Source organism: Ambystoma mexicanum, chromosome 5p, assembly GCF_040938575.1.
Source record: "Ambystoma mexicanum isolate Mex_15411 chromosome 5p, UKY_AmexF1_1, whole genome shotgun sequence".
NCBI classification, from domain to species: Eukaryota; Metazoa; Chordata; class Amphibia; order Caudata; family Ambystomatidae; genus Ambystoma; species Ambystoma mexicanum.
In genome coordinates this window covers 929,515,377-929,542,491 of record NC_090930.1, presented here as the reverse complement: position 1 = coordinate 929,542,491, position 27,115 = coordinate 929,515,377, and the positions used below count along the sequence as shown (strand labels likewise).

Sequence of the window (27,115 nt, the reverse complement as noted above, 5' to 3'; positions counted from 1 at the left end):
CAAAGCAGCAGAACAAACAAGGAGAATCCAAAACAAGAGTCTGTGAAAGTACTGTAGAGAACCAACAAACCAGGTTACAGGAAGTTCCAGGCATCACAATGGATTAGGTACAACAGGGCAGTTCAGGAGGAAGAAAAATGGGTACAAAAATTGTAAGGCAGGCAAAATACCAGCAACACACAAGCAGCTCAAGTCCCAAGAGAAACAGTTGAGGAGCAGCACAACGCTCTCCCTGACTGCTTAATTGAAGGCTGCGGTGGATCCCCAGTGGGTTTGGGTTGCATCCGGGAGCACAAGCGTGATGACATCACGCACTGCAGTGAAAAACCCTAGGAGATGAGTCCCACATTCTGCAGCTTGCCACACTGCAGACCGCGTGACACAGGATGTTGGAACAGTTGCCAAGGTACTCACCACTGCTGCAGCCGGGGCGAGGTTGCAGACAAGTCCTGATCATGGGCGGAAGCGGTGAGTCCTAACACCCAGACTGGAACTCAGTTTCACTACCATTATACTTGTTCTTGCTAGTGTAATCTCACTTTTCTCTTTTTGAGTACCAGAGTCACCAGATGAGATTATCCTATATCCCAGATAGTCAAATCATTTGACCTCACTTTGCCTTCCTAACTCCCCCAATGCAATTTTCTTACAGATTTATTTTTTGGGCGACAGAGCATTGATTTGATTTTTGTCATATTGACCTCCAGCCCCTTGCTTTTACACATATCATGGACTTGGGTCATTTGTTTCCTAGGTTCCACTACTGTTTTAGATATGAACACTGCGTCATCCGAATACAGAAGTATATCGACTTCGGGGCGTCTGCATCTAGTTGGCTAATCTCATTCGCTACATGATTAATATATAAGCAGAACAGGGTGGTAACTAGTACCCCTTTGGTAATTGTGAAAGTGCTGGTCAGTTCTCTCTTTTGACCATATCTTACACAGGCTGTACTGTTGGTATACTGACTTGTACTCCATTCTAGTAGCCCACTAGGTAGGCTAAGGGATGAGAAACACTTACATAAGATCCTTCTTGGAACATTTTCTAATGATACCTTTAAATCTAAGAAAAGAAGATAAAGGCAGCATTTATTTACATGCACGTTCCTCTCTCTTTCTGAAATCCGCCTGCCAAAGGCTTAAGATTGTTTTCTCTCCCAGTCATTCCTCTAGTCTGTCTTCCCATAGATGTTCCCCATCACATCTAGCAGGGAGATGGCACAGTAATTATTTGGGTCGGATTCCTCCCCCTTTTTATACATGGGGGTCATTTCTGCCATTTTCCATGAGTCAGGTACTGTTCTGCTGGATCTTGCTCCGTTTAATAACATACAAAAATATGCTTCCCAGCCGTAAGAATCATTTTTGAAAATCTCAAATGGGATCTTATCAGGGCCTGGAGCCCTTCCATTATTTTGGAGGTCAATTACCCATCTAACTTCCTCCAGTGATTTTAGTTGAAAGGGTAACATTTTTTTTTATTTTTTTGTTAGTGGAAGGGGGGTGGTGGTTTATAGGCGAACCAGTCTTGCCAACAAGAGTCTGAGGCCAGAGTACCATGAGGAGCAGTGGAGTAGAAGGACCGGCTTTGCTATGAAAGTCGTACATCACAGCTTTAATTGCAGTTGGTAAGGGATTTGGGAACTGAATAACAAAGTTATAGTTTACTCACCCTATCGAGCACAGGCTTTCCTTGTCTCAGCTTCTCCATAGAGCTTCTGCTGTACTTAGCCCCTTGGACTTCACGGGATATTGATTAGACTCCCTTGGTATTTTCTACCTGCGCTTCCTGGTGTGGACTGCAGCAGACTGCAATTGACCATCCGCACTTCTGCACCTGGCGCCAGGTTATGCAGCCTGCTCCTCCTCCTCAGGATGTTCCACTGTCACATGTCCTCCAGCAACATTGACCCCAGGAAAATTGGTCTGTTCAGCAGACTCCACTTGCCGATCTGCGCTTCCGTAACCCTGTCTCTCTTTCTCTCTCTCTCCCTCCTCTGCCTCCCTCTCCTGGTTTGGGTTTTACCCCTCCTTTCTCCACTCCTGCTTAACTCTCCTGGTCTTAGTTCCTTCACTCTGTCCCTCCCTCTCCCTTTATCAACCATTACCGGCTCCACCTGGCAGCATAGATTTCTCTACCGCTACAACAGGAAGAGAGTAGAGAGGGTTGCCAGACATTTGGTCGAATAAAATTGGTCGACCAGACAAATGGTCGAACCAATTTGGTCGAAAACCAAATGGTCGAATTTTTTTTTTTTATTTTAACCCTTTTTTTTTATTTTTTTGGGGGGGTCCCCCCCCCCAACACCCTTTTTTTCTCTAAAAAACCCTTTTTTTACTAAACGAAAACCCGAAAAATAAATATATAAATAAAAAAAAAATTAGACCATTTGGTTTTCGACCAAATTGCGTCGATCAAATTGCAGTCGACCAGTTTTTTTTCGACAAATTGACTGGACACCAGTAGAGAGGTGCACTTAGTTTCTCTTTAGGCATATCATTGACACAAACGAAAGAAATAAATCAAGCATAGGTCAATTGACAAAACAGCAGATCTCGCATCATGGCAATGGGTGCATCATGGCAATGGGTGCATCACATGTCCGCCGATATTACAAGTATCAAGGACGGATACTGTATGCCCAGATGTGTGCCCTGAGCTTGCTGTGCTTAGAAACCCAAGCTATACCTTACTAATGATTCCCATTGAGGCTGCACAATGTCAGGAATGTCTTGTGGTCCTATGCAGAAGGAACGTCGCCTATCATTTCAGGTGGAACTGCCGCTTTTGGAGTGGGATTAAGCTACTCTGCTTGTGGTCTTTCCCCCTTCTATAATGCCATGGCAGGCTGAAAAACAGTGGCCAGGAGTCTGGGAGAATTTCCAGTTGTTAAAATGAATGCATAACCTTCAAGCCATCAACCTTCAGGTTTCCATTTCAAATGGAAGTTTTCTGACCCATAATGGTTCCCCGCATCTCTTTGTATGTGTGCCCTCTTCTCCCCCAGTCCCATCTGAGGTTCGGGGTTCTCCCCTTTTTGTTTCCCGGTGTTGGTTTTTGGTGGATTTTGTTAAGTAGCTGGGTGTGGAGGGAGAGGCTCTGGGGCACCCCACTAAACTACCTCCAGTGTCTGCATCAGTGAGTGGATGGCATTCTCTATCCTCCAGACTCCCCCCCCCCCCACACTCCCCCAGCTCTCCTGCAGCTACTACATGGGACATCGTCACACAAGACGTTTGGACACAATTTCAAAATTGCATAATATTCAATTTTACAGAACGTTGCTTCCAAAAACATCTGCACAGCCTTACGGAAAAGGCATTATTAACTTGTGGTTCGTAATTCAGATGTGTTCCCAAGTAGCAATTACTCCTAATTCACAACTCTCTGTGATTGTTGAAAGTGCCATGCCACCACCTTTTTCATAAAAAAAACACAAACTGCCACCATGCTTCATTGGTTTTGGCACTTTGGTGGTGTAAGCCAACTAATCGCTAAAACATTGGTAGTGTACTTGGCTATGAAATGGGTGAAGCACAAGCCGGGCCTTGACCCTCTCGCTCATGTCTGTCGACCTGCTGCTATTGCCTGGGAGCTGTGTGCGCTACCGAAGTAGGAGCAAAACTAGATGCCCATTATGTTTTCATCTGTATACACCAATGCTTTTTATCAGTTAGACTATTGTCAGACTATGTTTAAAGTCCACCGTGGAGTGATCTGTTTTTGAGCCGAAGCTGCAGCCATTTTCAGGCTGGCGCTGGCATCCCTTGGACACCGTATTGCCTAGAAACTGTCCTGTGTCCGTGTGCCCTTTCTTGCAACTTCTGCCTTCCAGTGAGGCAGCATCCCACACGTCTCCTGAAACCTCGGCTTCCTACTGCCCCATCCCCCGCTTTCCCCAGGTCCCCACACCACCTCTCCTGGCAGTTTTGGCCCCATGCCCTGGGCAGCATCCCCCTGCCCTGGGCAGCATCGCCACCCACTGTGCTGCTTCTCCCCCCTCATCTTGCTCCCCTCCCCACCCCGCTCGCATCAGCCGCCCTGATCCTCAGGAACACATAGGTCCCTTTCTGGAATGCGATCATTTGCCCCACAGCTCATCGGCAGGTTTCGACCTGACCCCTCGGCATTGACTGGTCTCCTGCTTTCGAGGAATGGTGGTAGGGCACAGAGGCCCCTGCCCACAGGAGGACATGTGGTGGACACGAAGCAGAGCGGAACGACACAGCCCTTTGTTCCTGTCTGCCGAATGCCTTGGTTTGGCAGTGATACAGAGAACATTAAACGGACTGATTTGGAGGAGCAGGTACTCGTGATTTCAGAGTAGGGAGCAGGACACAAAGGCTTTCGAAGCCGAAGGTAACATTTATAAATATGCTCAAACATTCACAGTGAGAACGAGCGCAATCATTAAAAACTCCCTCTTTTAATTAACTGCCATGGGTTTTCCCCCCCAGTGCCAGGGCCTTTTTTGGTGATTTCAGTATTTCACCATGCAAAGCCTTCTAACATGTTCTCCTTCATTAACCCCTTAAGTGCCAAGGACGAGCTGTCTCGTCCTTGGCACTGGGGAGGTAATCCCAAGGACGAGATACCTCGTCATTGGCACTTAATGTCATCTATGATTTCAAAGCACCCATTGCATTTATGAAAACAGTTTTCCATTCAAAACATAGCTGAGCATGGTGTAAACGATTTGTCTTGATCAGCTTCACATAGCGAAAGAGGGTGGGCATAATTCATGGCCAACAAGACATACCATAAAATGTGAGGCATACCAAGGTTGGTAGAGCCAGTGTGGTTCAGTCGATTACTTTTAAAAAAACAGCGAAAAGCTTGTTTTGTAGGGGCCAACACTTTAGAACCTTTACAACTAGGATCGATGTAGGTGCACAGCCAGGGCGCAAACGGAACATTTCCCACGGCATGTTTTGGTACTCCTTACCCAAAATACTCCTGCCGTCTATTGGGCTATGTCAGGATGGGAACGAACATTCAGAACACTGCTCCCCCTCCTGCACTAGACAAGCTTCAGTGTCCTACAGATCTGCATCTAGCCAGTCGACAGCTCAGTGGGTTGAGTGATTGCGGCTACAATCCACATAGGATATGCAAGTCGCAGGTTCGAATCCCAGGTAGGCCAACTGAGCCATTCATCCTTGTGAGGTCGCTATGCGAGTACCAACTGTTGGGCTGATGTATGTAAATATGTTCTATGTACAGCGCCACAGTAACAACAAATCATCAAACGCCATGTAGAGGATTAGCCAGGCAAAGAGGGGGGGCGGTGAAATAACTTCCAAAGATCATCTTATGTGCTTCAAAATGCGAATAAGCACCGTATCTGCCACTTTCAAGCCCAGAAAACAAGTAAATACAACACTAAAACGGCTTTTCACAGACAGCTCTATCGTCATGTATGTGATTCGGGCCACAATGATGAGTACCTCGGGAAGGAGCTCTCATTTTGCAATCTAATATTACTATCGGTAAGGGAACTTTAACGTAAAGTTTCATCTTGGTGTCCATTTAATGGGGCAAAGACTAAAAATCGCCTGGCACTAACGAACTTTCACCACTTTAGCTCAATTTCTTTTGACTTCTATAAATCGATCCATTCCCCTTGGAGGCTTGAATAATTAAAAAAAAAAAAAAGCTTCCGTTCGTTAGTGTTGTCAGGCCTGCCGGTAACACCTTCCTTCATTCATCTATTGGCCACTAGAGATTGCTTTGACCTTTCCACTTGGAGGAAGGTGTGCCAGGCAGGAGGGCGTTGGCACTGGAAAACAGGGGTAGCACCAGAATAATGGGGTTTCCATTATCTACGCTGGCAAAGTGTAAGGGTGCCCACCTTTGATCCCATCAATCTGCGGTGAAATATTCCCAGGAAAACAAAAGCCCAGTAGGGGGGGCCTGTGTTTTGATGGCCCTTTTGGGTGGTCTTGTGTGTGGAGGTTTGCCCTAGGAACTTGACAACCTGGGTGAAATCTTTGTAGTCGAACAATTGAACAAGTTTGTTAGACTCAAAATACCCAAGCGGGCTAGCGACCATCCTCTGGAAAGTGCGCTCACCCACACGTACCTTCCATGGGTGCACAAAATACGGGGCCACAATGAAGGAAAATAACGTCTCCATGATTACAGCCTCTTGCCACATACGGGGAATATGTAGATGACTTGCTCATCGTTGCCCCTCACCCCCAATTTTGGCTTTGAACACTAGTCTGTTTTTCACATATATGACTTGAAAAATGCACATGCCATAGCGGGGTAGGGGCACAGGTATATGAAGGCTTATGTTACACAAGACATTGGACTTCTTTGGCATTATTCGGCTCATCTCCAATGGGAGACTCTAAATACCAGAATGCAATGGAGCTGAAGGCTAAACATGGCAATTTGGTTACGTGCTTTCAAGTCCTGGACTATTATGAGAAAAGCTAAACGTGTGTGTGTCAATGTTTGACAAATGCATGCCTTATACAGTGCGATGTAAATGTTACATTTGACCAAAGACAAACTATTCCCAAAGCCTGCCATCCTCAGCCAGAGCCCGGCAACAACACAACAACGAGGAGGGACACAGGCTTTATATCTTTGTAGCTCACTTCTGCTTATTTAGCCATGTGCATATTACTTTAGTGAGGGTTATATGAAGTGGATTGGCCAGATGAATGTTTTTTGTCTTTTTTTGTTTTTGTTTTTTACGAATGGGAAACTGATTAAATGAGGGACCATTCATCAAAGGAAATGTCATTCGAGGGCTCTACAAATCTCTGTAACCTGAACTGCTTCCTGCAGGAGAGATTCACTTGAAACGATGACATGGTAGGGGTTGGGATTTTAACACAACTTGCGCATAGTTGTTCTTCCACCGTTTGATGCTGCAGAACCTAATGCTGTGTGTGCAAGCGATATATGGGGAGGGTGGCTATAATCCTTGGCATGTCCCTTAACTGAGTGAAATGACTGAAAGGCAATCTGGCCACTTTCTTTCACTGTTTAATTCAGTGTTGATAGTACAGATATAAAGCACAGTGTTGGGGAGTGGAGAAAAGGCAGGGCGGAGGTACGGGACTTTTATTGGGGGAGAGCCAGGGCAGGGATGGGGTTGGTGGAAAGCGGGGGAAGGCAGGGAACATAGCTCTGCTACTTTTTTGTGCAATTTGTCCGCTGCATAGAGCAGGCACATTGAGCCAAAGGGGTAAGGGTGCTGTGCAGAGGTCGAAGTGGGCGGGAGAGGTCGGGAGCGGTGCTCCTATACTTTTTATTTATCAGTTTCACTGTTCCTATACTTTTATTTTTTAAAAGAAACCGTTCCGGAACGGTTTAGCTTTAAAATAAAAGTGTAGGAAGAAGTTGAAGCTTGCACTTCACTGCACTGCACTGAACATCCCCTTAAATAATAGGTGTGTTTGTTTGGGGGTTTGTATTGTGCGTGGGAGGGGGTGTGGTGATGGGGTTTGTGGAGAGTGGGGCAGACTGGCAGGGTACATAGCTCCACTCCTTCTTTTCGTACACTTCGACCACTACTTTAATGTATGGAGGGGACACCATGGCAACCCCCACAGCCCATAATACCGAACTAGGGTAGCGGGGACACCTCAGCTCCCCTGTTCGGTATTATGGGCAAAAGATCTAATCTACTAGGTCGAATGCACGTGTGCATTCAGCATTTTAGATTACATCTTTTCGTTTATTACCATTTAAAATGCTTTTTGCATTTTCTTTCGATGTGTTGGAGCCTTTACACAGCGGTGGGGGTGGAATGGAGGAAAGGCGAAACCCAGGAATGGGGTTTCTGTTGCGTGTGGTAGGGGGTGTGGCAATGGGGGTTGTGAGGATTGGGGGCAGGCCAACAGGGAGCATAGTTCCACTACTTCTTCCTGCACACTTCTACCACTGGTTCTGTGCATGCAAAATGTACAACAGGCAGCCGGTGATTGCACAAAGAGAATATGTGTGATGGACTAGTGACAGTAGACTCGGGCATATGATTCACAAAGCTTGCATAGGGTAGGCGGCTGAGCGTACACACGTTGAGCGAGTTGTACATGCATGTAGGGGACTTGTGGGGATACACAGTGCCACACAGTCATGCAAAAGGCAAAGGTGCACTTTTTAAATCCCTCATAACATCACGGTAGCGTAGGGTTTGCTGCTGCGTGTACACACTGAACATGTACGGCATATTTACCTAAGGCTGGTGAGTGTGCACAGAACATCCATAGTCCTCCACACAGCTTACTGCACTCCATCTACATTACCCCCTCTCTCTTTCCTGTCTCATCCTACCCCTCACACTCTCTCTCTATTTCTTACCCTCTCACTTGCACCCTTTCTCGCTCATACTTCCTCTTGCTCATCGTCAATGGCACATCTATTAATGGCTTCCTCCCTTGATCTATTCCCCCTTTCTTTCTGCACCCCTTATCGCATCCTCTTTTAAAACTTTGCACTCTCCTCCTTGCACCCAGGTGCCTATAAATGCAACATGCAAATAATATCAGTAAGCGACAAAACTATTGCCGTTGCCAATGCTTGTTTTTTCCCTCTTGTTGCTTTGCTTTTAAGACGCTGTGACTGAGCTGAGCAGGGAGTTCACAGAGAGCGGGGAGCCTGTGACGGATGACAGCTCTGAACTGCGCAGGTTTTTCTATAAAGTGGAGTACCTTTTGCAGGTAAGGCATGTGGCTATCTGTTTGTTTTCTTCATTTGGTAGTTCCTGTGTGTGCTGAGTGATGGAGCCTGTTGCCAGTAAAACAGACGCTGTACTGTGCATAGGTGGGAAAAGAGTGACCAGGACAAATATGTATCATTCTTTAAAATACTGTTGTTAGAGAGCGAAGTTTGTCTATGAATGTTCATGTGCTAGCAACACAGCCCTGGCTGCTGAGTCTGCTATCTTTATAATGTATCTTCTGCTTTAAAGTTTGACCAGAAAGAAAAACTCTCACTTTTGGGAAACCGGAAGGACTACTGGGACTACTTCTGCGACTGCCTGGCCAAAGAGAAAGGAGCAAACGACGGCATCCGCTTTGTCAAATCTATATCCGAGGTAGGAAAGCCACCGAGAGAAACGCGTGCAAAGTGACGTGTTATCTGTTACCATGTCTAAAGAGTGCTGGGAAAGAGAAAGAGACATCCGGAGGGGAGGGGGTGTTCTGGTTCGGCCACAACCGTCCTGGCATATAATTGCATTTTGGAAGATAATCATTCCGGATTGGGCAAACTAAAAATTTAGTGAACATGCATCTTTTTTTGCACTAGGGCAATTTTAGCCCTGGTGCTTTTAATTTGCCAAACTGGACTTCTCGAGGTGCAATGGTTTTTTAATGTTTCCCAGTGTTTTTAAAAAATGGGCAAAGTTTGCCCTAGTGCTAATACCGTGCAGACCGTGCGCTTGCACCGGTGCAAAGCTTCTGTAATCTGGCCCTTGGTCCGCAGTGTGTCAGTAACCGCACATTCGATATTAGTTCCTCAGTTCTGCCCTCATGAAGTAATTTTGAATGCCTCCCGGTATGTCTCTAGGTGAGGACGTCTGCAGCAGCAGCGTCATGTACATGTCTTCATTGCTCTTTGCCTGTGTAACTCATCTCCTTCTCTCTTCAAGCGTCCGGGGATCTGTGCCTGGTCCATCTCTTTAAAACACATATTTTTGCCAGTAGGCATCCTAGTTCAGAAATCGTCTTTTGTATTCGCCCATATTTCCCCACAGCCCAAAGAGACAGCATTTGGGATGGGTGTGCGCTGGTACCGCCGCGTAGTGCAGTCTATCAAATGTTTTACATTTGATCAATTTGAACCTAGAATTCAGGGCTACGTGGCCGGTCAATCTGCACATTTGGGTTTATTCCTCGTCTGTTATTTCATCATCCCGATCTCCTGCCGATTTGTCCCGCACTTTAATCGATCTACCTGGTGTTCGGTCTTTGATGATTTTGTATAGCCTTGCTATGATTGTACAGCACCCAAATGAGCATGATAGGTTTGTTAAGCATGTGTTTTCAGTTTGTTGGGAGGGGTAGGTTGGCCATGTTCTTTTGAACGCCGCTCTCAACCTGGAATATGGAAGCATTGCAGTGGTAGTGCCCAGGTTTTCCTTCTTCCATTTCTTCAGGAGTGAGAATGTTCCCTCTGGGAACATATCCCTAATGCTTCTGTAACCTATCATGTCCCAATGTGTCTGTACTGTTGTATCCATTGTAGGTGGGAGATCGGGGATCCTCCATAGGGGCATTTTAATGAAAGGTTTCCAGTGTTACACATACCACAGGAGCCACACAACATGTAGACCCTCCACCTCGCAACTATAATGGTATTTCTAAGAGCATGCATTCATAAGCTTGATAACCAGGGAATCTCCTGGATGTCCACTATATACTTTTTTGAGGAGAGTAACCAAGTAGACGTTCCCTTAAACTCAAATATCGGCACTGAGCGCTGCACCGAAGTGTATCAGAGAGATGAAGAGAAAGAAGGAACTGGTAACTAATCAAAAAGAAAAGCAAGCCCTTTAGTCCCCACGCCTCTGAGATTGACCTCCCTCCCTTGACTAAAACCACCAGCCGAGATTGTCCATCAAGGACGAAACACAGCCAGAAGCTTGTCCAAGAAGGAGCACCAAACCAGATCTTCATTCCAACTGTATGTTTCAGGGATATTGTTCATCTAGTCTAGCCCCTGCATCAAAGTCAGCCCTTCTCCCCGCCACCTCCAGTGTTGCTTGCAATAGTTCCTCTACCCTCTTGACGTCCCAAAATACATATTCCTTCCCCTTCCATGTAACCGTCAGTTTGGCTAGCCGCAAGATGCCTGCTTTTATCCCATGGGCAATAAAACTCTTCTTTAAGATATTCGGCACTTTCCTTCTTCACTCAGTCTCAGGTGAAAGGTCCGAAAAGAGGTCAATCCGCTTTTGCTGGTATTCCAACTGTTCCTTTTCTTTGGCTGCTTTAAAAATTCTTTCTTTATCTGATACATCAGAGAGCCTGATAATGAGCGACGCATTGATTTCTGAATCACTTGTTTTATTCTTCCCTTGCTGTTTCATTCAATAGCATTTTGATATGTATATTGGGTCCTCTTCGATGTCCAGTCCCAGCACTTCTGGGAGCCTTGTTGCTCCAAATGATATCGGGCCATCCCCTCGGCTCCTATCAGGAGGCCAAGTAACCTGACCTGCTTCACGCAAACCACATTCTCAAGATATTCCATTCTTGTCTCCAGCGCCTGACTACACCGTTGCACTCCCTCAAACGCTTTACCCAACTGCTTTTCTGCTGGGGTCATCTGGATGCATTGATTTTCTAACTCTAATGTTTTCTGTTCAAGCGTTGCCGTTCTTGTTTCAAGCTGAGCCACCTTTTCACTCAGGTGGTCAAATTTACTGTCCAGTCTCGACACCATTTTATCAATACGCCCCAGAATCAGCATAAGTGTTTCCAGGGTTGATGACCAGGCTCTAGATGACTGTTCTGAGGTGTTGCATTTGCTTTTGGTGCCCTTTGGGGTGGAAAACTCTCCTTCAGGTTGTTGTTCCCTCTCCTTACCCTTCCCCGAGGCCATCGTGGATACAGTCACCTCCTGCTAATAGACTGAAGCCTTCCCTGTCCTATAATGGGCAAATGTTCTCCTTTGCTACAATCTGAAATCACCCACTCCTACCTCACTTTGTGTGGTGGAAAGTATATGGTATCATTGACTGGAGATGTAATGGTAAGGCTCTCTGCTGGCCCCAGCAGTTAACCCTCTTGTTTGTTTCTATATCCTTCAAAGGTTTGGCTGCCCCCGTAGACTCCTTTAGCCTCGAGTGGTCTGTGACCCTAGTCAGGCCTCCCTGCTGCCTCCTTTAGGTGTTTAGTTTGTCTAATGGTCCCACGAGGCTTGTAGACCCCCACAGTCATTTAGTTCCACATATCAACCTTGGGCTGCGCCGAAAAGTCTCACCCCTTATCCTCGGGCCAGGGACTGCCTTTCATGGGAGGCAGCAGAAATTAAGGAACCTGGATCTCTCGCGCGGGTCAAGCAGGCGTGTCAAATCCTGCAGTTGAGGGATCGGGTCCACTCACCCTCCATCATTGTCTGGATACTGCCCCCATCTCACACAGCCACGGGGAGTGGATTCAATGTCGGGACTGCCCAGCGTGCACCTACGTGTGGTCTGATTCACCCAGAGAGAGAGATATTCATCCCACTCAGCACATTTACTACGGTGCTTCACCACAAGTTCCCCGCTCCGGTTCTATGCTGCCACACTCTCACTGGCCATCTTAAGGTCAGGCTGCTACACTTTTATTAGAGTGTTCACAGCACAGGTCACTCATTCAGCTGTGATCCGCTCTCTAGGTCGCCAGCAGTGATCTCTCCCCAATCTCCCCTCAGATCGCCATGAACTGCCAGTCGCTTGTGGCAAGGATGAAGAGTTAGAACGGACACCGGTCCCCGGAGCTCAAAGGCTCTACTCCTTTCTAGTCGCTGTCTTAGCCACGCCCCAAGTGGAAGTATTTTTATCTTTTTCATGCAGCGCAACAGTGATTGCATTATAAGTATTTTTCGCGTTGTTGGGATACAAGGTCCTCCACCTATCGCTTCGGTACAAGAGTCCCATGCACCGCAGTATACTGCATGCTGCATGCTGCTCTAGATAACGGCCTAGCAGTAGTCCCTTTGTGGTCAGTATTTGGGTCTAGTATAGCTTTCATGTCTCCACTTCAGCTAATTGACACTAGTGGGTTCTGTTCAAGTATGTCAAAAATCTTTGTGTAGAATACAGGGTCATCCTGATTTGGACCATACGTATTTACTAGCAGGACGTCTATACCTAGTAGTCTGCAATGCACCTCTACATATCTTCCTTTCCGGGTATACTTGCTGGGTAATGCACCAAAATGTCAATGATTTATGTACTATGATTGCTACGCCTCGGGGTTGTGTCGAGTAGTTGGTGAAATAGCTATTTCTCCTCCATGTACTGGCTAAACTGTTTATGTAGGCCAATAGTTAGTGCAATTTCTCCTCCATGTACTGGCTAAACTGTTTATGTAGGCCAATAGTTAGTGCAATTTCTCCTCCATGTACTGGCTAAACTGTTTATGTAGGCCAATAGTTAGTGCAATTTTGTGGGGTTTGCCAACCCTCTAATATTCCAGCTCTGTATGCAAATGTCAGCCACCATTGATTATTGAGACAAGCCTTCTCCACATTGTGCTTACTGTAGTTGCCGCTGTATTATTTGAAGCCCCATGATTTCTCAACAATACAGCTATTATCAGCCAATCATAACCTTTAAGAACGTTCTACCCCCCCACCCCCCTTATTCCGTAATTGCCTTCCCAGTTAGGGCAATGTCTCCCTAACCTATAATATGCATTAGAACATTAAACAGCATTATGCAACCTAGCGTGGCGGGTAGCCGCTAAGGTAAAGAGTGTACTCCTTTTTTAAAAATCTTTTAACCTTCATACCTTCATCGCCCAACCTTTTGACCAATTATTCTTAATGGTTTTGTCTGAGTATATCTTTTGGAGATGTCCAGGTATAAGCATCTAAAGTCAGAATCTCATTTTTGAGGTCTTTGGTTGTTTTGGTCATTTGCACATTGAGTTCTTGCAGCTCATCTTTAGTTGTGCTGATTCTGGTCTCAGCCTCAGTTATTCGGGCACTTTCTCCATCCAGCTTGGTGTTTAGGGAGCTGATGCTGGTAGTAATGTTGTTCAGTTCAGTGTTTACCAACGTAAATCCTGTCTACGTGCTTTCTAGCAGCTGGTGCATATCTGGAAAAGCAAAAACAAAGAGGTGATGGCTGGAAGGTTTAGAATGAATCTTAACCAGTGGCATTGCTCTGGGCAAGCAACCCTCCAGACCATTGTTCTTCGCCTGCCAAGCCATTACAGAAGGGGAAAGACCATATGCAAATCAGGCTTGGTCCCATCCTAAAAGGGGCAGTCCAGCCCTAACTGCTAGGTCACATCCCTCCTGCATGAGACCACAAGCATCCCCAAACATGTTTCGGCCTTGTTGGGCCTCATCAGTGAGGAGTAGCTTGGGTCTTTAGGCCCAGCAGGCACAGGACCCTCATCTGGGCATACCCGTCCCACTCGGGGTGACAAAGCAAACACCAAGAGGTGATGGCTGGAAGGTTTAGAATGAATCTTAACCACTGGCATTGCTCTGGGCAACCCTCCAGACCATCGTCCTTCACCTGCCAAGCCATTACAGAAGGGGAAAGACCACATGCAAATCAGGCTTAGTCCCACCCCAAAAGGGGCAGTCCAGCCCGAACTGCTAGGTCACAGCCCTTCTGCACGAGACCACAAGCATCCCCAAACATGTTTCAGCCTTGTTGGGCCTCATCAGTGAGGAGTAGCTTGGGTCTCTAGGCCCAGCAAGCACGGGACCCACGTCTGGGCATACCCGTCCCACTCCGGGTGACAAAGCAAAAAGAAAGAGGTGATGGCTGGAAGGTTTAGAATGAATCTTAACCACTGGCATTGCTCTGGGCAACCCTCTAGGCCGAAACATATCTGGGGTTGCTTGTGTTTCCGTGCAGAGGGGACCTGGTCTAGCAGTTCGGGCTGGGCTGCTACCATTGGTGGCAGTACCTGACTGATTTGCATATGGCTGGACCCCTTTTGCAATGGCGCAGACAGGCTAAAAAACGGTGGTGTGAAAGGTTGCCCAGAGCAATGCCGGTGTTTCAGATTCATTCAAAACCTTCCACCCATCACTTTTGTGCTTACTGTTTGTCTCACTATGTGAGAGAGGGTATGCCCAGACGTGGGTCCCTTTCTCGCTGCGCCATAGGAAACCAAGTTGCACCTCACTGAGGAGACCCAACAAGGCCGAAACTTCTCTGGGATTGCTTGTTTTTCCGTGCAGAGGGGACCTGGCATAGCAGTTCGGGCTGGGCTGCTACCATTAGTGGCAGTACCTGACTGATTTGCATATGGCTGGACCCCTTTTGCAATGGCACAGACGGGCTAAAAAACGGTGGTGTGGAAGGTTGCCCAGAGCAATGCCAGTGGTTTAGATTCATTCAAAACATTCCACCCATCACGTTTGTGCTTACTGCGTATCTGGAGGGTCTCAGGTCACCTGGTGTGCAGCTTCACCCGCTGCCCTAGCCACCTCAGTTTGGGGCTTTGGAGCCTGCTTGGTGTAGGCCTCCATGTTTCCTGGTTCCGCCGCTGCCACACGTTTGTCAGTTTGAGCTTATAGCTGCAGGTATTCCAGCAGTGTGTCTTCATACGAGTGGTCCTTCACACATACACATCTTTAATTTTCCTGTGCCACAGCAGTGTTTATTAATGGTGCTCTTCTGCACTGTGTGGCTGCTTCTCGGGTCGGTCCCTGTCTCTGGTGGTACAGGCCAACATACCGTTTATCGCAATATAGGGGCCTCAACTCATTCTATGGCTATGGCTCGCCACCACCAGCAGCTGGGGCCTAGACCACAGGCCTTGCAGAGCACTCGGCCGCTCATGGTCCCAGCCAGGCTCCTTGCCCATCTCTAAGCCCCACCTCTCCTTACTAGGAACAAACAAAATATCAAGCCAGACAAGCTTATGCCTATCGTGCTCCCGACCCTCAACATATCCAAGTCTCTAGAGCCAATGGAACTAGTGGACCTAAATAACACTACTATGACCCAAGCATGAGAGTCTATTGTCCCACTCAAACTGAGGAAAAGCAAACCCAAAGCTCACCTCAACACCTGGTTCACCCCACAACTCAAAGCATTAAGGGCAGAGAAAGGAAAATAGAAGCGATTTGGAAGAACCTTCCTTCCAAAGAAAATAAAGATAACGCAAACAAAATATCTTCCAAATGTAAAGCTGAGGTATTACGAACTAAACGCGACACCTATAATGAAAGGATTCGCAAAGCTAGTTCTAGCACAAAGGAGCTATTTTCTGAGGGAAATGGAATCACCCATAACCTCGATTGACTTGTGTCTAAAGGCAAAGTTTGGGGTACAAACATCCAAAATGCCCTATCCAACAAAATGGCCACTCTCGAAAACAAAATAACAGAAAAAAGGCTTAGCCTTTCCAACTTAGAAGCCCACCAGAAACCACCAAAAAATGTATCTATCAATCCTCTGTTTTAGGACCTGGATCATCTGGGTGTCATCTACACCAATTACGCAGATGACACCCAGATACTCATACCTCAATCAGGCAACTATGAGGCAGACCTCGCCTTAGTCAATAAAATCTATTGTATCATTCAGGCATGGATGGCATGGATGGCAGTCTGCCTGAACGATGTCAAGAATGAGATTCTGATCCTAGGCACTCTCCCCAACCTCAATAAACTTGATGCCCAATACTCAACATTCAACATTGATGGTACCAGCATCAAAGTTGCTAAGGAGACTAAAACACTAGGCTTTCACCTGGATTGCACTCTGAACTTGCGCAAACAAGTCAACGCCATGGCTTCAGCAACAGTGTACACCTGCAAACTTATACATGCTTGTAAACCTTACCTATTGATGAAGAGCAGTCTCATATTATCAAGAGCCTTAATCCTCTCCAAACTAAAGTACTGCAGTGCCCTCTATACAGGTGCCAGCAAACAAATCACTAACAAACTCCAAATTCTGCAAAATAATGCTCTTAGATTAGCACTGAGTATCTCGAGGAGAGACCATATTTCTGACGCCAGAAGAAAGTACAAATGGCACTCTATCAAAGACAGGATTGAATTCAAAATATTATCCATTACTCATAAATGCCTCAACAATACTGCCCCTTAGTATTTAAGAGAACACATCATCAAAAATACATCACTATGCCGGATTAGATCTGCCAACTCCTTTTACATCAATGTAGCAAAATTCAACTTGAAAAATGCTGTCGGCAATAGCTTCCCTGCTCAGGCTGCACGAGCATGGAATGCCCTTCCCCTACACTTGCGTACTGACCAGACCGTCCAAAGCTTCAGAACAAACAGAAAAAAGTGGTTAGTTATGAATGATATCTAACTTCATTGCATTCCCACACTGCTCGAACGCACTTCCGTGGGATCATCTTAATGCACTTGTCCCTACCAGCAGTTTATGTTCCCTCAACTGCCTCGACTGTTTGAAGTATATACGTATAACTGTATCCTGTGTCCTGTATATTTGTCATCTTACTGTTTCCTCAATTACTTTTGATATATATGTCTGTAACTGGTCTCATCAAACGTTTCATGTAATGCGCACAGATACCTTAGGGTGTTGTGTGCTCTATAAATCAATAAACAAACAAACAAACAAAGAGACTGTCCAGTTTGGAGGGGTGCACAAAGCCCAAATGAGAAAAGCCCTGGCAGGTAAGCATGCCAGGCAAATTAAAGGTATAAGAAACATAACTATATGTGAAAGCCCTGGAAGGAGAATATACCAGACAGTTACAAGTGTACATATTTGAAGAAAGCCCTGTCAGGAGAGTATACTAGGCAGTTGCAAGTGTGTGCATCTAAGAAAGCCCTGGCAGGAGTATATACCAGGCAGTTGAAAGTATGTGCATCTAAAGAAATCCCTGGCAGGAGGGTATAGCAGGCTGTTGCAAGTGTGTGCGTAAAAGAAAGCCCTGGTAGGGAAGTACACCAGGCAAGGACAAGTTGAACATTGTATAGGAAACACATGACTTAAAAAGGTCCTGAGGAAAGACATATCAGGATCAGCAAAAAGGTAGTACTAAACACAAGAAGAAGAGTGAAAACCTGATAGAAAGGTGCACCATGTATCCCTGTCCAGAGAGCAATACATCAGTACACAACCTCACAGTCAAGTTATTTTGGGTGTCAATTGTGTTGTTGCTCAAAAGAAGAGGAATGAAAACCTGGCAGGAGAGTACACCAGGTATCCTAACAAGATAAAGATAAAGAGCCATGTAGTTTTGTGTACCAGTTGTGTTTGTAATAAAAAGAAATCCAAGGAACTGACATTGTTGAATAAGGAACCAAGGAAAGAGTAATCCAGCGGAAGGTAACCACCCTCTGGAACATGCAATTTTGTGCTATTGGAACTTTTGTTGGAGTTGCGCATTCTACTTTTAGAACACTTTATGAACCAAGCAAGACCAAAGACAGTACCCTTTTTACTTTAGAATTTTGTTTGTTAGAATGTGAGGGCCAGAATAGTACTTTGGACATAGGACATTTTTGCTTTGAACATTCTGACATTGAGAGAGCGTTAGTTTTGATTTTAGGTAGGGAAACACCTCTTAGAGGAGGGATAGAGAGGCAATTTCTTACCCACTTTTATGTTAATCAAAGTTTCTGGTCATAACCATAAGTCTCTGTGTCTGTGTCTCATTTCTGGCTCCTCACAATATGTAACTGAGGCTGCCAGTCCACTAGTATACGGTCCAGGATTATATGCATAAGCTTGCCTGCTCCTACATTCTTGTGCAAAATGACGCACTTTCCCACATAAACAACACTGTCCTGACCCACCAAATCTTTTCTCCATCCTGCCAGATCCTCTTCTTCTACCTCCCTGGCCTCCTTGAATCTCTCCTCTTCCCCATGGATAACCTCCTGGGTAACCTACCTGATAACCACCATGCTACCCTTGATTGTCTGAATACCCCTGGTGCCCACCTTCTGTCCACTCTGATGCCACGCTCACTTCTTCTGGAGTCGTCCTCTTTTCTACTTGCTGTATGGGGTAGCCTGTGATCACAGCTCCTTCTATACTTAATTTTGCCAGTTTCTTTTGCACTAATTTTGCCTCAGCCTTCTGCACGTTATCCTCTAATTCCTTTTCCTTCTGCTGCTGCCTTTTACAATGATGCACTATAATCACCTCAATCTCTGCCCATCCCTTGGCCTCGAACCCTTCAACATTATCCAAATCTTTCCGCATCTCCTTTAGGAGTTCCTTCTTCAACATGTGATAAAATATTGCTATTGTCTTATCTCATGATTCCCCTGTCTCAGCCATCCACATCTGCTGAATCTGTAGTATATTCTGCACTAGATCTTCATCTTCCTTCATAGTGCCCATCATTATTCAATGTATGTTCGGTGTGTCAGAATATGCTGTTCTTGGCATATCCCACACTCCAACCTGACAATTGTTAAAATGTACTCCATCATGATTGTCGTCACCCATCGGTACCCCTGGATATCCTGCCTTTTTCCAAATGTCATCTGCGGGCCCCCCTAACATTGCAGTGAATAAGCTTTTCACATCTCCTATTAATACCTGCAGTCCATTTCTCCAGTACGTATATGCACTTGCCCGCTCCTGTGGTGAGCGAGGGCAACACCTTAATCAGATTGTTTCTATCCATGTGTGACCAGGGCACATACTGTGCTCTGCCAGGGCTTTTATGTAACAATGGAAACTGTTCCCACCTGCATCACTGGTAACGTCCACCCTCCTCACGTCCCTTTTACCACTGCCATATGACCTGGTCGTTCTCTCAGTCTTGAGCCCCACAAACTCTCTACTCTTGGTGTCACTCTAGGTGGCACCCTTCTCCCTCCTCCTCATCTGTCCCCCACTCTTCCTCCTCCTCCATTGCTCATGCATCAGCATCCGATTGGATGGATTTGTAATCTAAAAATCTAAATGATGTGCTTGCGGTCACCCTCCCCTATATCCTTCATCATTGTGACCATCATCCCTCGTTTTAACATGTACATCTCTAATCGCAGAGATGTCAATTCTAAATAAAATATCGCTCACTCTCCACTCGCCGGCACGTGTTCGCCCTTCCCCTCTCTCCTGTGTTACTCAAACTGAGCTCTGCTTCTGTCCTGCGAAGCGCTGTTTATAAATGTCTCATGCCCTTTTTTCTGTTCCCTTCACTAATGAGTTGCACGCAGCACTCACTGCTAGTGGCTGCGGGACATTTTCATAAATTGTTGGGGCTTTCTGTGTGGAGTTGCATGGGACACATACTCAGGGTTAGTATACCCTGCAGCTGCTTGCATGGGGTAACACCCGTGTGGGGGTTGAGGGGTTGTGGGTGTTGCTGTCAGGTCCTGGTTCTTCCTGGCACAGAGGCAGTACAAACTCCTCCCTCCCCATTAGGTCTCGGCACCTGGGAGAGGGAAACGCAAACCACCTTGACCCTTCGGGGAAAGAGGGTTAGGATCCGTGGAGTGGATAGGCAGGGGGAGTTAGGTACACCGGAAAGAGGTTTAGGGAGGTGTTGTGGATGGGTTGGGGGAGAGTAGGTTCACATGCTCCTTGGCTCCTGCTCCAGGCTCTGCAGAACTCCGCCCTTGCGCTCTCTCATTCATACCATGTGCCCCCTAGTCTGTGGGGGGCCTTTGTGCTGGAGCCCCTAAATAGGATACTGTGCATTCTATTCTCCTGCCTCTGGTATGAACTGTGCACTTCCCTACATTACTTCATGCAAGGTTGTCGGGCGTATCGTTACCATTCGGTTTACAGTTCTGCACTTACTTTGTGCATTCAGTGGATATCACATTACATTACCCCATGCAATACCCTAGAATCAAACCCAACACTTAGCTTTGGTCTTCAGGGTCAACGTCCCTTTAGGTCCCCTCGAAGCAGTCCAGTTTTTCTGCAGCACCTCTGGTGTGTTTTCCTCTGAAAGGAACAATTAGAACGTCAGTACGGGCGGGGATTCGACAGCGCGACCCCTACATGGTTACTGTCTTAACACAGGCTCATGCAAGGTATAACACATCCCTAAGGAAACATGCGGTTGTTCTGTCCCACTCTCCTATGGGTTAGTTCGGGTGAGTCAAAGGTTCTTTCCCATGCGGGGTTATCTCGCAGAGCCTAGCTTCCCCTTTTCATGCTTTTCCACCGTTCTGGAATGCGGGTGCCTCCAGGAACGGGCCCTTTCAAACCAGCCTCTCTCGGATTAGTAAGCAGCTGCATGCATATTTAGCAAGCAAACTTATCTTTATGTGTACGCAGGGCCTGGGGTTTTTGCAGGCGGCGGGCGGGTGCCCCGCGGTAGGCTAGCCACAGGAGCTCCGTCACTACACGTCCTTCCTCTTTGCTGGTAGGAATTGCGAGCCGCGTTCCAAGGGCGCGGCTCGCGCATGCGCGTTGGTGCGGGCGTGGTTGGGGGCGTGGCTGTCCTCACTCCAGCAGGCTCGTGTTGCACACGGCCTGCTGGGAAACGTAGTATCTTGGCTGTTCTTCGTCCCAGGGCCTCAATCCTGTGAAAGGGATGAAGAACAGGCCTGGGATACTTGGTGGAAGGCTGTCTGTGCCCAGCAAGGGCCGCTACCACCCTTCCTGTCCTGCCCACCATCCTCCTTATCCTTGCTCCCGCCTGAGCCCTGACAGTACTTCCCCTCCCTCCAACAGGTCCGGGTTTAGTAGGGTTCTTTAGGTGGAACTGCCAGAGGAGCCGAGGAGCATGGATGTTTTCGGCAGGTTCCCAGGATCTATCTTCCGGGTTGTACCCTTCCCAGTCTATCAAATAATACAGTTTCTTTTGATTAATACAGGAGTCCAGGATAGCTCGGACTTCAAACTCAGGATTCCCATCAACCAGGATTGGCGGAGGTTTTTTGGTATGTACGGAGGCTGGGGCTGGCTTGAGCAAGGCAATGTGAAACACTGGATGTACTTTCATATGTGGGGGTAGAGTCAGTTTTACAGCGACTGGACCAATTAGAGCTTGTATTGGAAACGGTCCTATGAAGCGGGGAGTAAACTTATGCGACCCTTGAAGACGGAGATGCCGCGTGGAGAGCCATACACTGTCCCCCACATGATATTGAGGCCCAGGTCGTCTTTTCGTGTTGGCTTGGTGTTTGTAGGCTTCTTTAGCGGCTCCTAGATTGCTCTGAATAGTTCTCCAGATGTCTTCCAGATATTTCTTCTTTTCTGCCACTGCTGGTACTTCTGGTAAGTTTTCCAATGGGATTGGTTGGAAACGAGGATGGTATCCATATACGCAGTAGAAGGGGCTCTTCTTAGTGGATGTGTGCTCAGCATTGTTGTATGCCAGTTCGGCTAGCCAAATAACATCCGCCCAGTCTTCTTCTTTGCCTAGGGTGAGGCACCTGAGATACTGTCCTAGTGTCTGGTTTACTCTCTCAGTTTGCCCATCAGTTTCTTGGTGGTAACTTGTGGAGAGTCGTATGTCCATCCCAACCAAATTAAAGAATGCCTGCCAGAATTTCGATGTAAACTGCGGTCCTCGATCGGAGACAATACAGTAGGGTAACCCATGCAGACGGATTGCATGTTGTGAGAACAAATCTGCTAGCGTACTTGCCGATGGGGTACTCTTGCAGGGTATAAAATGCGCCATTTTGGTGAGGTAATCTACCACGACAAGGATTGCTGTAAATCCTCGACTTTGGGGTAGTTCCACAATCAAGTCCATTGACACAGTATGCCATGGAGTAGGTGGTGTGGGTAAGGGCTGTAAAGGCCTGCATGGCTTCTGGTGGTCCGACTTGTTTCTGAGGCAAGTTCCACACTCTGCGGTGTACAGTTGAACATCCTTGTGCAGGGTTGGCCACCAAAAGTGGCGTTTAATTAGCTCAATGGTTTTCCTCTTTCCTGGATGGCCCACGAATGGTGAGTCATGACACCATTTTATGACTTGCTGGCGTAGCAGTGTTGTTGATAGATACAATGCCGACTTATAGAACGGCAGCCCGTCTTTTATAGTTTGTTCCTTATTCTGGGTTGCCCATCTGGCCAGCTGCCGTGTAGACATTGCTTTCCTAATGTTGTCGAAAACAGCTTCTACGGTTATGCTTCCATGACTTGACTTGGATCAATCAAGGGCTTGGATTCTTCTACCTTGGTCTCTGACTGATCAGGGTCTGGTTCCGGATACCGGGAAAGTATGTCTGCCTTGCGGTTTTCAATTCCTGGGCGATAGGTTACAATAAAGTCGTATTCCGAGAATTGCATTGCCCATCTTAGTTGTCTTGGACTGAGAGCTTTGGCTGATTTCAAAAATTGTAAATTCCGGTGATCCGTGTACACTGTTACTGTGTGCTGCGCACCCAAGAGATAATGTCGCCATTCATCGAATGCTGTCTTTATGGCCAGTAGCTCTTTATCCGCTATGGCGTAGTTTTGCTCTGCTGGTAACATCATTCGGGAGTAAAAGGCCACCGGGTGCAATTGTCCGTTATCACTTCTTTGAGATAGGATGGCTCCTACAGCATAACTTGATGCATCGGTCTCGACAATGTAGGGTTTAGTCGGGTCCGGATGCTGTAGAACCGGAGTGGTGACAAACACTTGTTTCAGGGCCTGGAAACTTGTCTCTGCGTTGTTATCCCAACGGAATTGTACCCCTTTTCTTAACAGTTTAGTGATGGGCTGCACCTTTTTTGCAAATCTGTCTATGAAGCGGCGGTAAAAATTGGCAAAGCCTAGGACAGACTGAATGTCTTTTACGGATCTTGGGGAAGGCCAATCCAAAATGGACTGTACTTTTTTCTGGTCCATGGTGACACCTTGGGGGGACAATATTAAGCCAAGAAACTCGACGGTAGTCTGATGGAATGCACATTTCTCTAATTTTGCGTATAGGTGATGTTCTCGCAGCCTTTGTAGGACTGCCCGGACATGTTTTCGATGTTCTTCTAGGCTCTGCGAATAAATCAAGATGTCGTCGATATAAACTACCGCAAATTCATCTAGGTATCCGCGCAGTACTTCATCCAGAAAAGGCTGGACAGCTGCTGGGGCATTACAGAGCCCGAACTGCATAACCTGATATTCGTACAGGCTGAACTTGGTCCGAAAGGCAGTCTTCCATTCATCCCCACTGTGTACCCTTACCAGGTGGTAGGCTCCTCGGAGGTCCAACTTCGTATATATTGTTGACCCCCGTACCTGATCTAGCAACACTGGAATCAAGGGCAGTGGTTAACGATTCTTGATGGTTATTTTGTTGATTGCCCTAAAATCAATGCATGTTCTGAGGTCAACTGTTTTCTTCAGGACGAAGAACAAGGGGGAGGATACTGGTGAAGTAGAATTTCGGATAAAACCGTTCGCCAAGTTGGTATCAATGTATTCCTTTAGGTATCTATTTTCTGCTTCAGTGAGGGCGTATATTCGGCTACAGGGAAGCACAGCTCCTGCTTCCAGATCGATCCGGCAATCAAACGGCCGGTGCGGGGGCAAGGTTTCGGCCGCCGCCTTACTAAAAACATCCTGGTAGTCTTTATATTCATCGAGCAAATCCACACCCGTATTTCCTCCTATGAAGTGAGAAGCAGGTTGCGCCTCTGATCCTTGGCAATGTACTTGGCAGTGGCTGGAATTAAACTTGACGGACCCAGTGTCCCAGACCACAGTCGGGTTGTGGAGTCTTAGCCAGGCTAGTCCTAAAATAAACCCGAACTGTGGGGCTGCGATCACATCAAAAGTAATGTTCTCTTGGTGCGCTGCTCCGCACTCCAGGCTTAAAAATATTGTGTGCTGGGTCACTGGTCCCGAGACCAACGGTGAACCAACCACTGACTTCACTTCTTCTGGAACTGGCTTAGTATTCAATGGGAGTCCTAGCTTCCGGGCCATTTCGGTGTCCACAAAATTACCCGTGGCTCCCGAATCCACCATCAGGGTTACTGGAACTCGGTTCCCTTGCCAACGTAAGTATCCAGTTATGGTTACATGTGTTGCCTGAGTTGAATGTATGTTTGCCAACATCTGTGGGGTGTTTCCTGCTCCGCTCGCTCCTTCCACCCTCACGGGCGAGCTTTCTCGTTTCCCGAAGGTCCCCCTTTCACTGGTTTATTGGGACATTCCTGCACAAAGTGCCCTGCTTTACCACAATAAAGGCATAACTTGTCTCTACGCCTCTTTTCCTTTTCATCCTCGGTTAGAGGCCCCCAAACGGTGCCTATCTGCATTGGCTCTTCTGTCCCTTTTTCCGAAACTCTGGTGGTCTTTTGTTGATCGAGTCTTATGATTGGCTTATTGTCCCACCGTCGCCGATCCTGACGTCTCTCACTCTGTCTCTGATCTAATCTAAGGACAAGGTCTATCATGGTTGAACAGTCTTCCGGCTGTGGATCTACTTGAGCCACTAAATCTTTCAGGTCTTCTCTTAAGCCCTGGTAGAACAAAGCCATCCTTTTTTCCTGCAGCCAGTCCGTTTCCATGGCCAGCCGGTTGAATGTTGTAACATAGGAAACTAAATCCTTGTTTCCCTGCTTCAGGGTTAGCAGCTCCTTATCCTTGAGCAACGATGCCGCCCGGCGATTGAATATCTTCCCAAATTCGTCTAAAAACATGTCCCAATTGTAAACCAAAGCATCATCCTTGCGAACCAAGGGCGTGCCCCAAGACGCCGCATCTCCAGTGAGGTATGAGATCACGAACGCTGTACGGGCCTGGGCTGTCCGGAAAACTACTGGCTTTGTGAGGAAATGTAGCTGGCATTGCATAATGAACTGGTTAAAAGTTTGAGGGTCCCCATGATACCTCTCAGGTGCCGCCATGGGTAGTGGTGGTTCCTTGGCCACTTGTACCTGGACTGGGACTGGTGGAGGGGCTCTAGGTAAGGGGGTTGCCTGGGCCTGAGTCTGGATGATTAAAGTATGGACCTGGTCTGCCAAGGTTTGGTAGTCTTGCCTTGTTGCTGCCAGCTCGGCCTTCAAGTCTTGGAGGATGGTCACCACGTCTGCCATGGATGTGCTGCCTGGGCACCTAGCAAACACTTGGGCTCGCAATTCTGTCAGGTCCTGGTTCTTCCTGGCGCAGAGGCAGCACAAACTCCAATGGAAAAGTGGACCTAAATAACACTACTATGACCCAAGCATTAGAGTCTATTGCCCCACTCAAACTGAGGAAAAGCAAACCCAAAGCTCACCTCAACACCTGGTTCACCCCACAACTGAAAGCATTAAGGGCAGAGAAAGGAAAATAGAAGCGATTTGGAAGAACCTTCCTTCCAAAGAAAATAAAGACAACGCGAACAAAATATCTTCCAAATATAAAGCTGAGGTATTACGAACTAAACGCGACACCTATAATGAAAGGATTCGCAAAGCTAGTTCTAGCACAAAGGAGCTATTTTCTGAGGGAAATGGAATCACCCATAACCTCAAATGACTTGTGTCTAAAGGCAAAGTTTGGTGTACAAACATCCAAAATGCCCTATCCAGCAAAATGGCCACTCTCGAAAACAAAATAGCAGAAAAAAGGCTTAGCCTTTCCAACTTAGATGCCCACCAGAAACCACCAAAAATGTATCTATCAATCCTCTGTTTTAGGACCTGGATCCTCTGGGTGTCATCTACACCAATTACGCAGATGACACCCAGATACTCATACCTCAATCAGGCAACTATGAGGCAGACCTCGCCTTAGTCAATAAAATCTATTGTATCATTCAGGCATGGATGGCATGGATGGCAGTCTGCCTGAACGATGACAAGACTGAGATTCTGATCCTAGGCGCTCTCCCCAACCTCAATAAACTTGATGCCCAATACTCAACATTCAACATTGATGATACTGGCATCAAAGTTGCTAAGGAGACTAAAACACTAGGCTTTCACCTGGATTGCACTCTGAACTTGCGCAAACAAGTCAACAACATGGCTTCAGCAACAGTGTACACCTGCAAACTTATACATGCTTGTAAGCCTTACCTATTGATGAAGAGCTGTCTCATATTATCAAGGGCCTTAATCCTCTCCAAACTCAACTATTGCAATGCCCTCTATACAGGTGCCAGCAAACAAATCACTAGCAAACTGCAAATTCTGCAAAATAATGCTCTTATATCAGCACTGAGTATCTCGAGGAGAGACCATATTTCTGACGCCAGAAGAAAGTACAAATGGCACTCTATCAAAGACAGGATTGAATTCAAAATATTATCCATTACTCATAAATGCCTCAACAATACTGCCCCTCAGTATTTAAGAGAACAAATCATCAAAAAGACATCACTATGCCGGATTAGATCTGCCAACTCCTTTTGCATCACTGTAGCAAAATTCAACTTGAAAAAAGCTGTCGGCAATAGCTTCCCTGCTCAGGATGCACGAGCAAGGAATGCCCTTCCCCTACACTTGCGTACTGACCAGACGTCCAAAGCTTTAGAACAAACAGAAAAAAGTGGTTAGTTATGAATGATATCCAACTTCATTGCGTTCCCACACTGCTCGAACGCACTTC

General features: G+C 46.7%; 1 protein-coding gene across 3 annotated transcripts in view; it reads left to right on the top strand.

The window, feature by feature from the left end:
* FYCO1 (FYVE and coiled-coil domain autophagy adaptor 1) overlaps nucleotides 1-27,115 on the top strand; it is a 1,135,599-nt gene that overhangs the window by 249,395 nt on the left and 859,089 nt on the right. For all 3 annotated transcript variants that reach the window (XM_069613367.1, XM_069613366.1, XM_069613365.1), the window contains exons 4-5: nucleotides 8,581-8,687; nucleotides 8,939-9,064. In XM_069613367.1, the coding sequence (XP_069469468.1) occupies nucleotides 8,581-8,687; nucleotides 8,939-9,064 (233 nt within the window). The remainder of the gene's footprint in view (nucleotides 1-8,580; nucleotides 8,688-8,938; nucleotides 9,065-27,115) is intronic.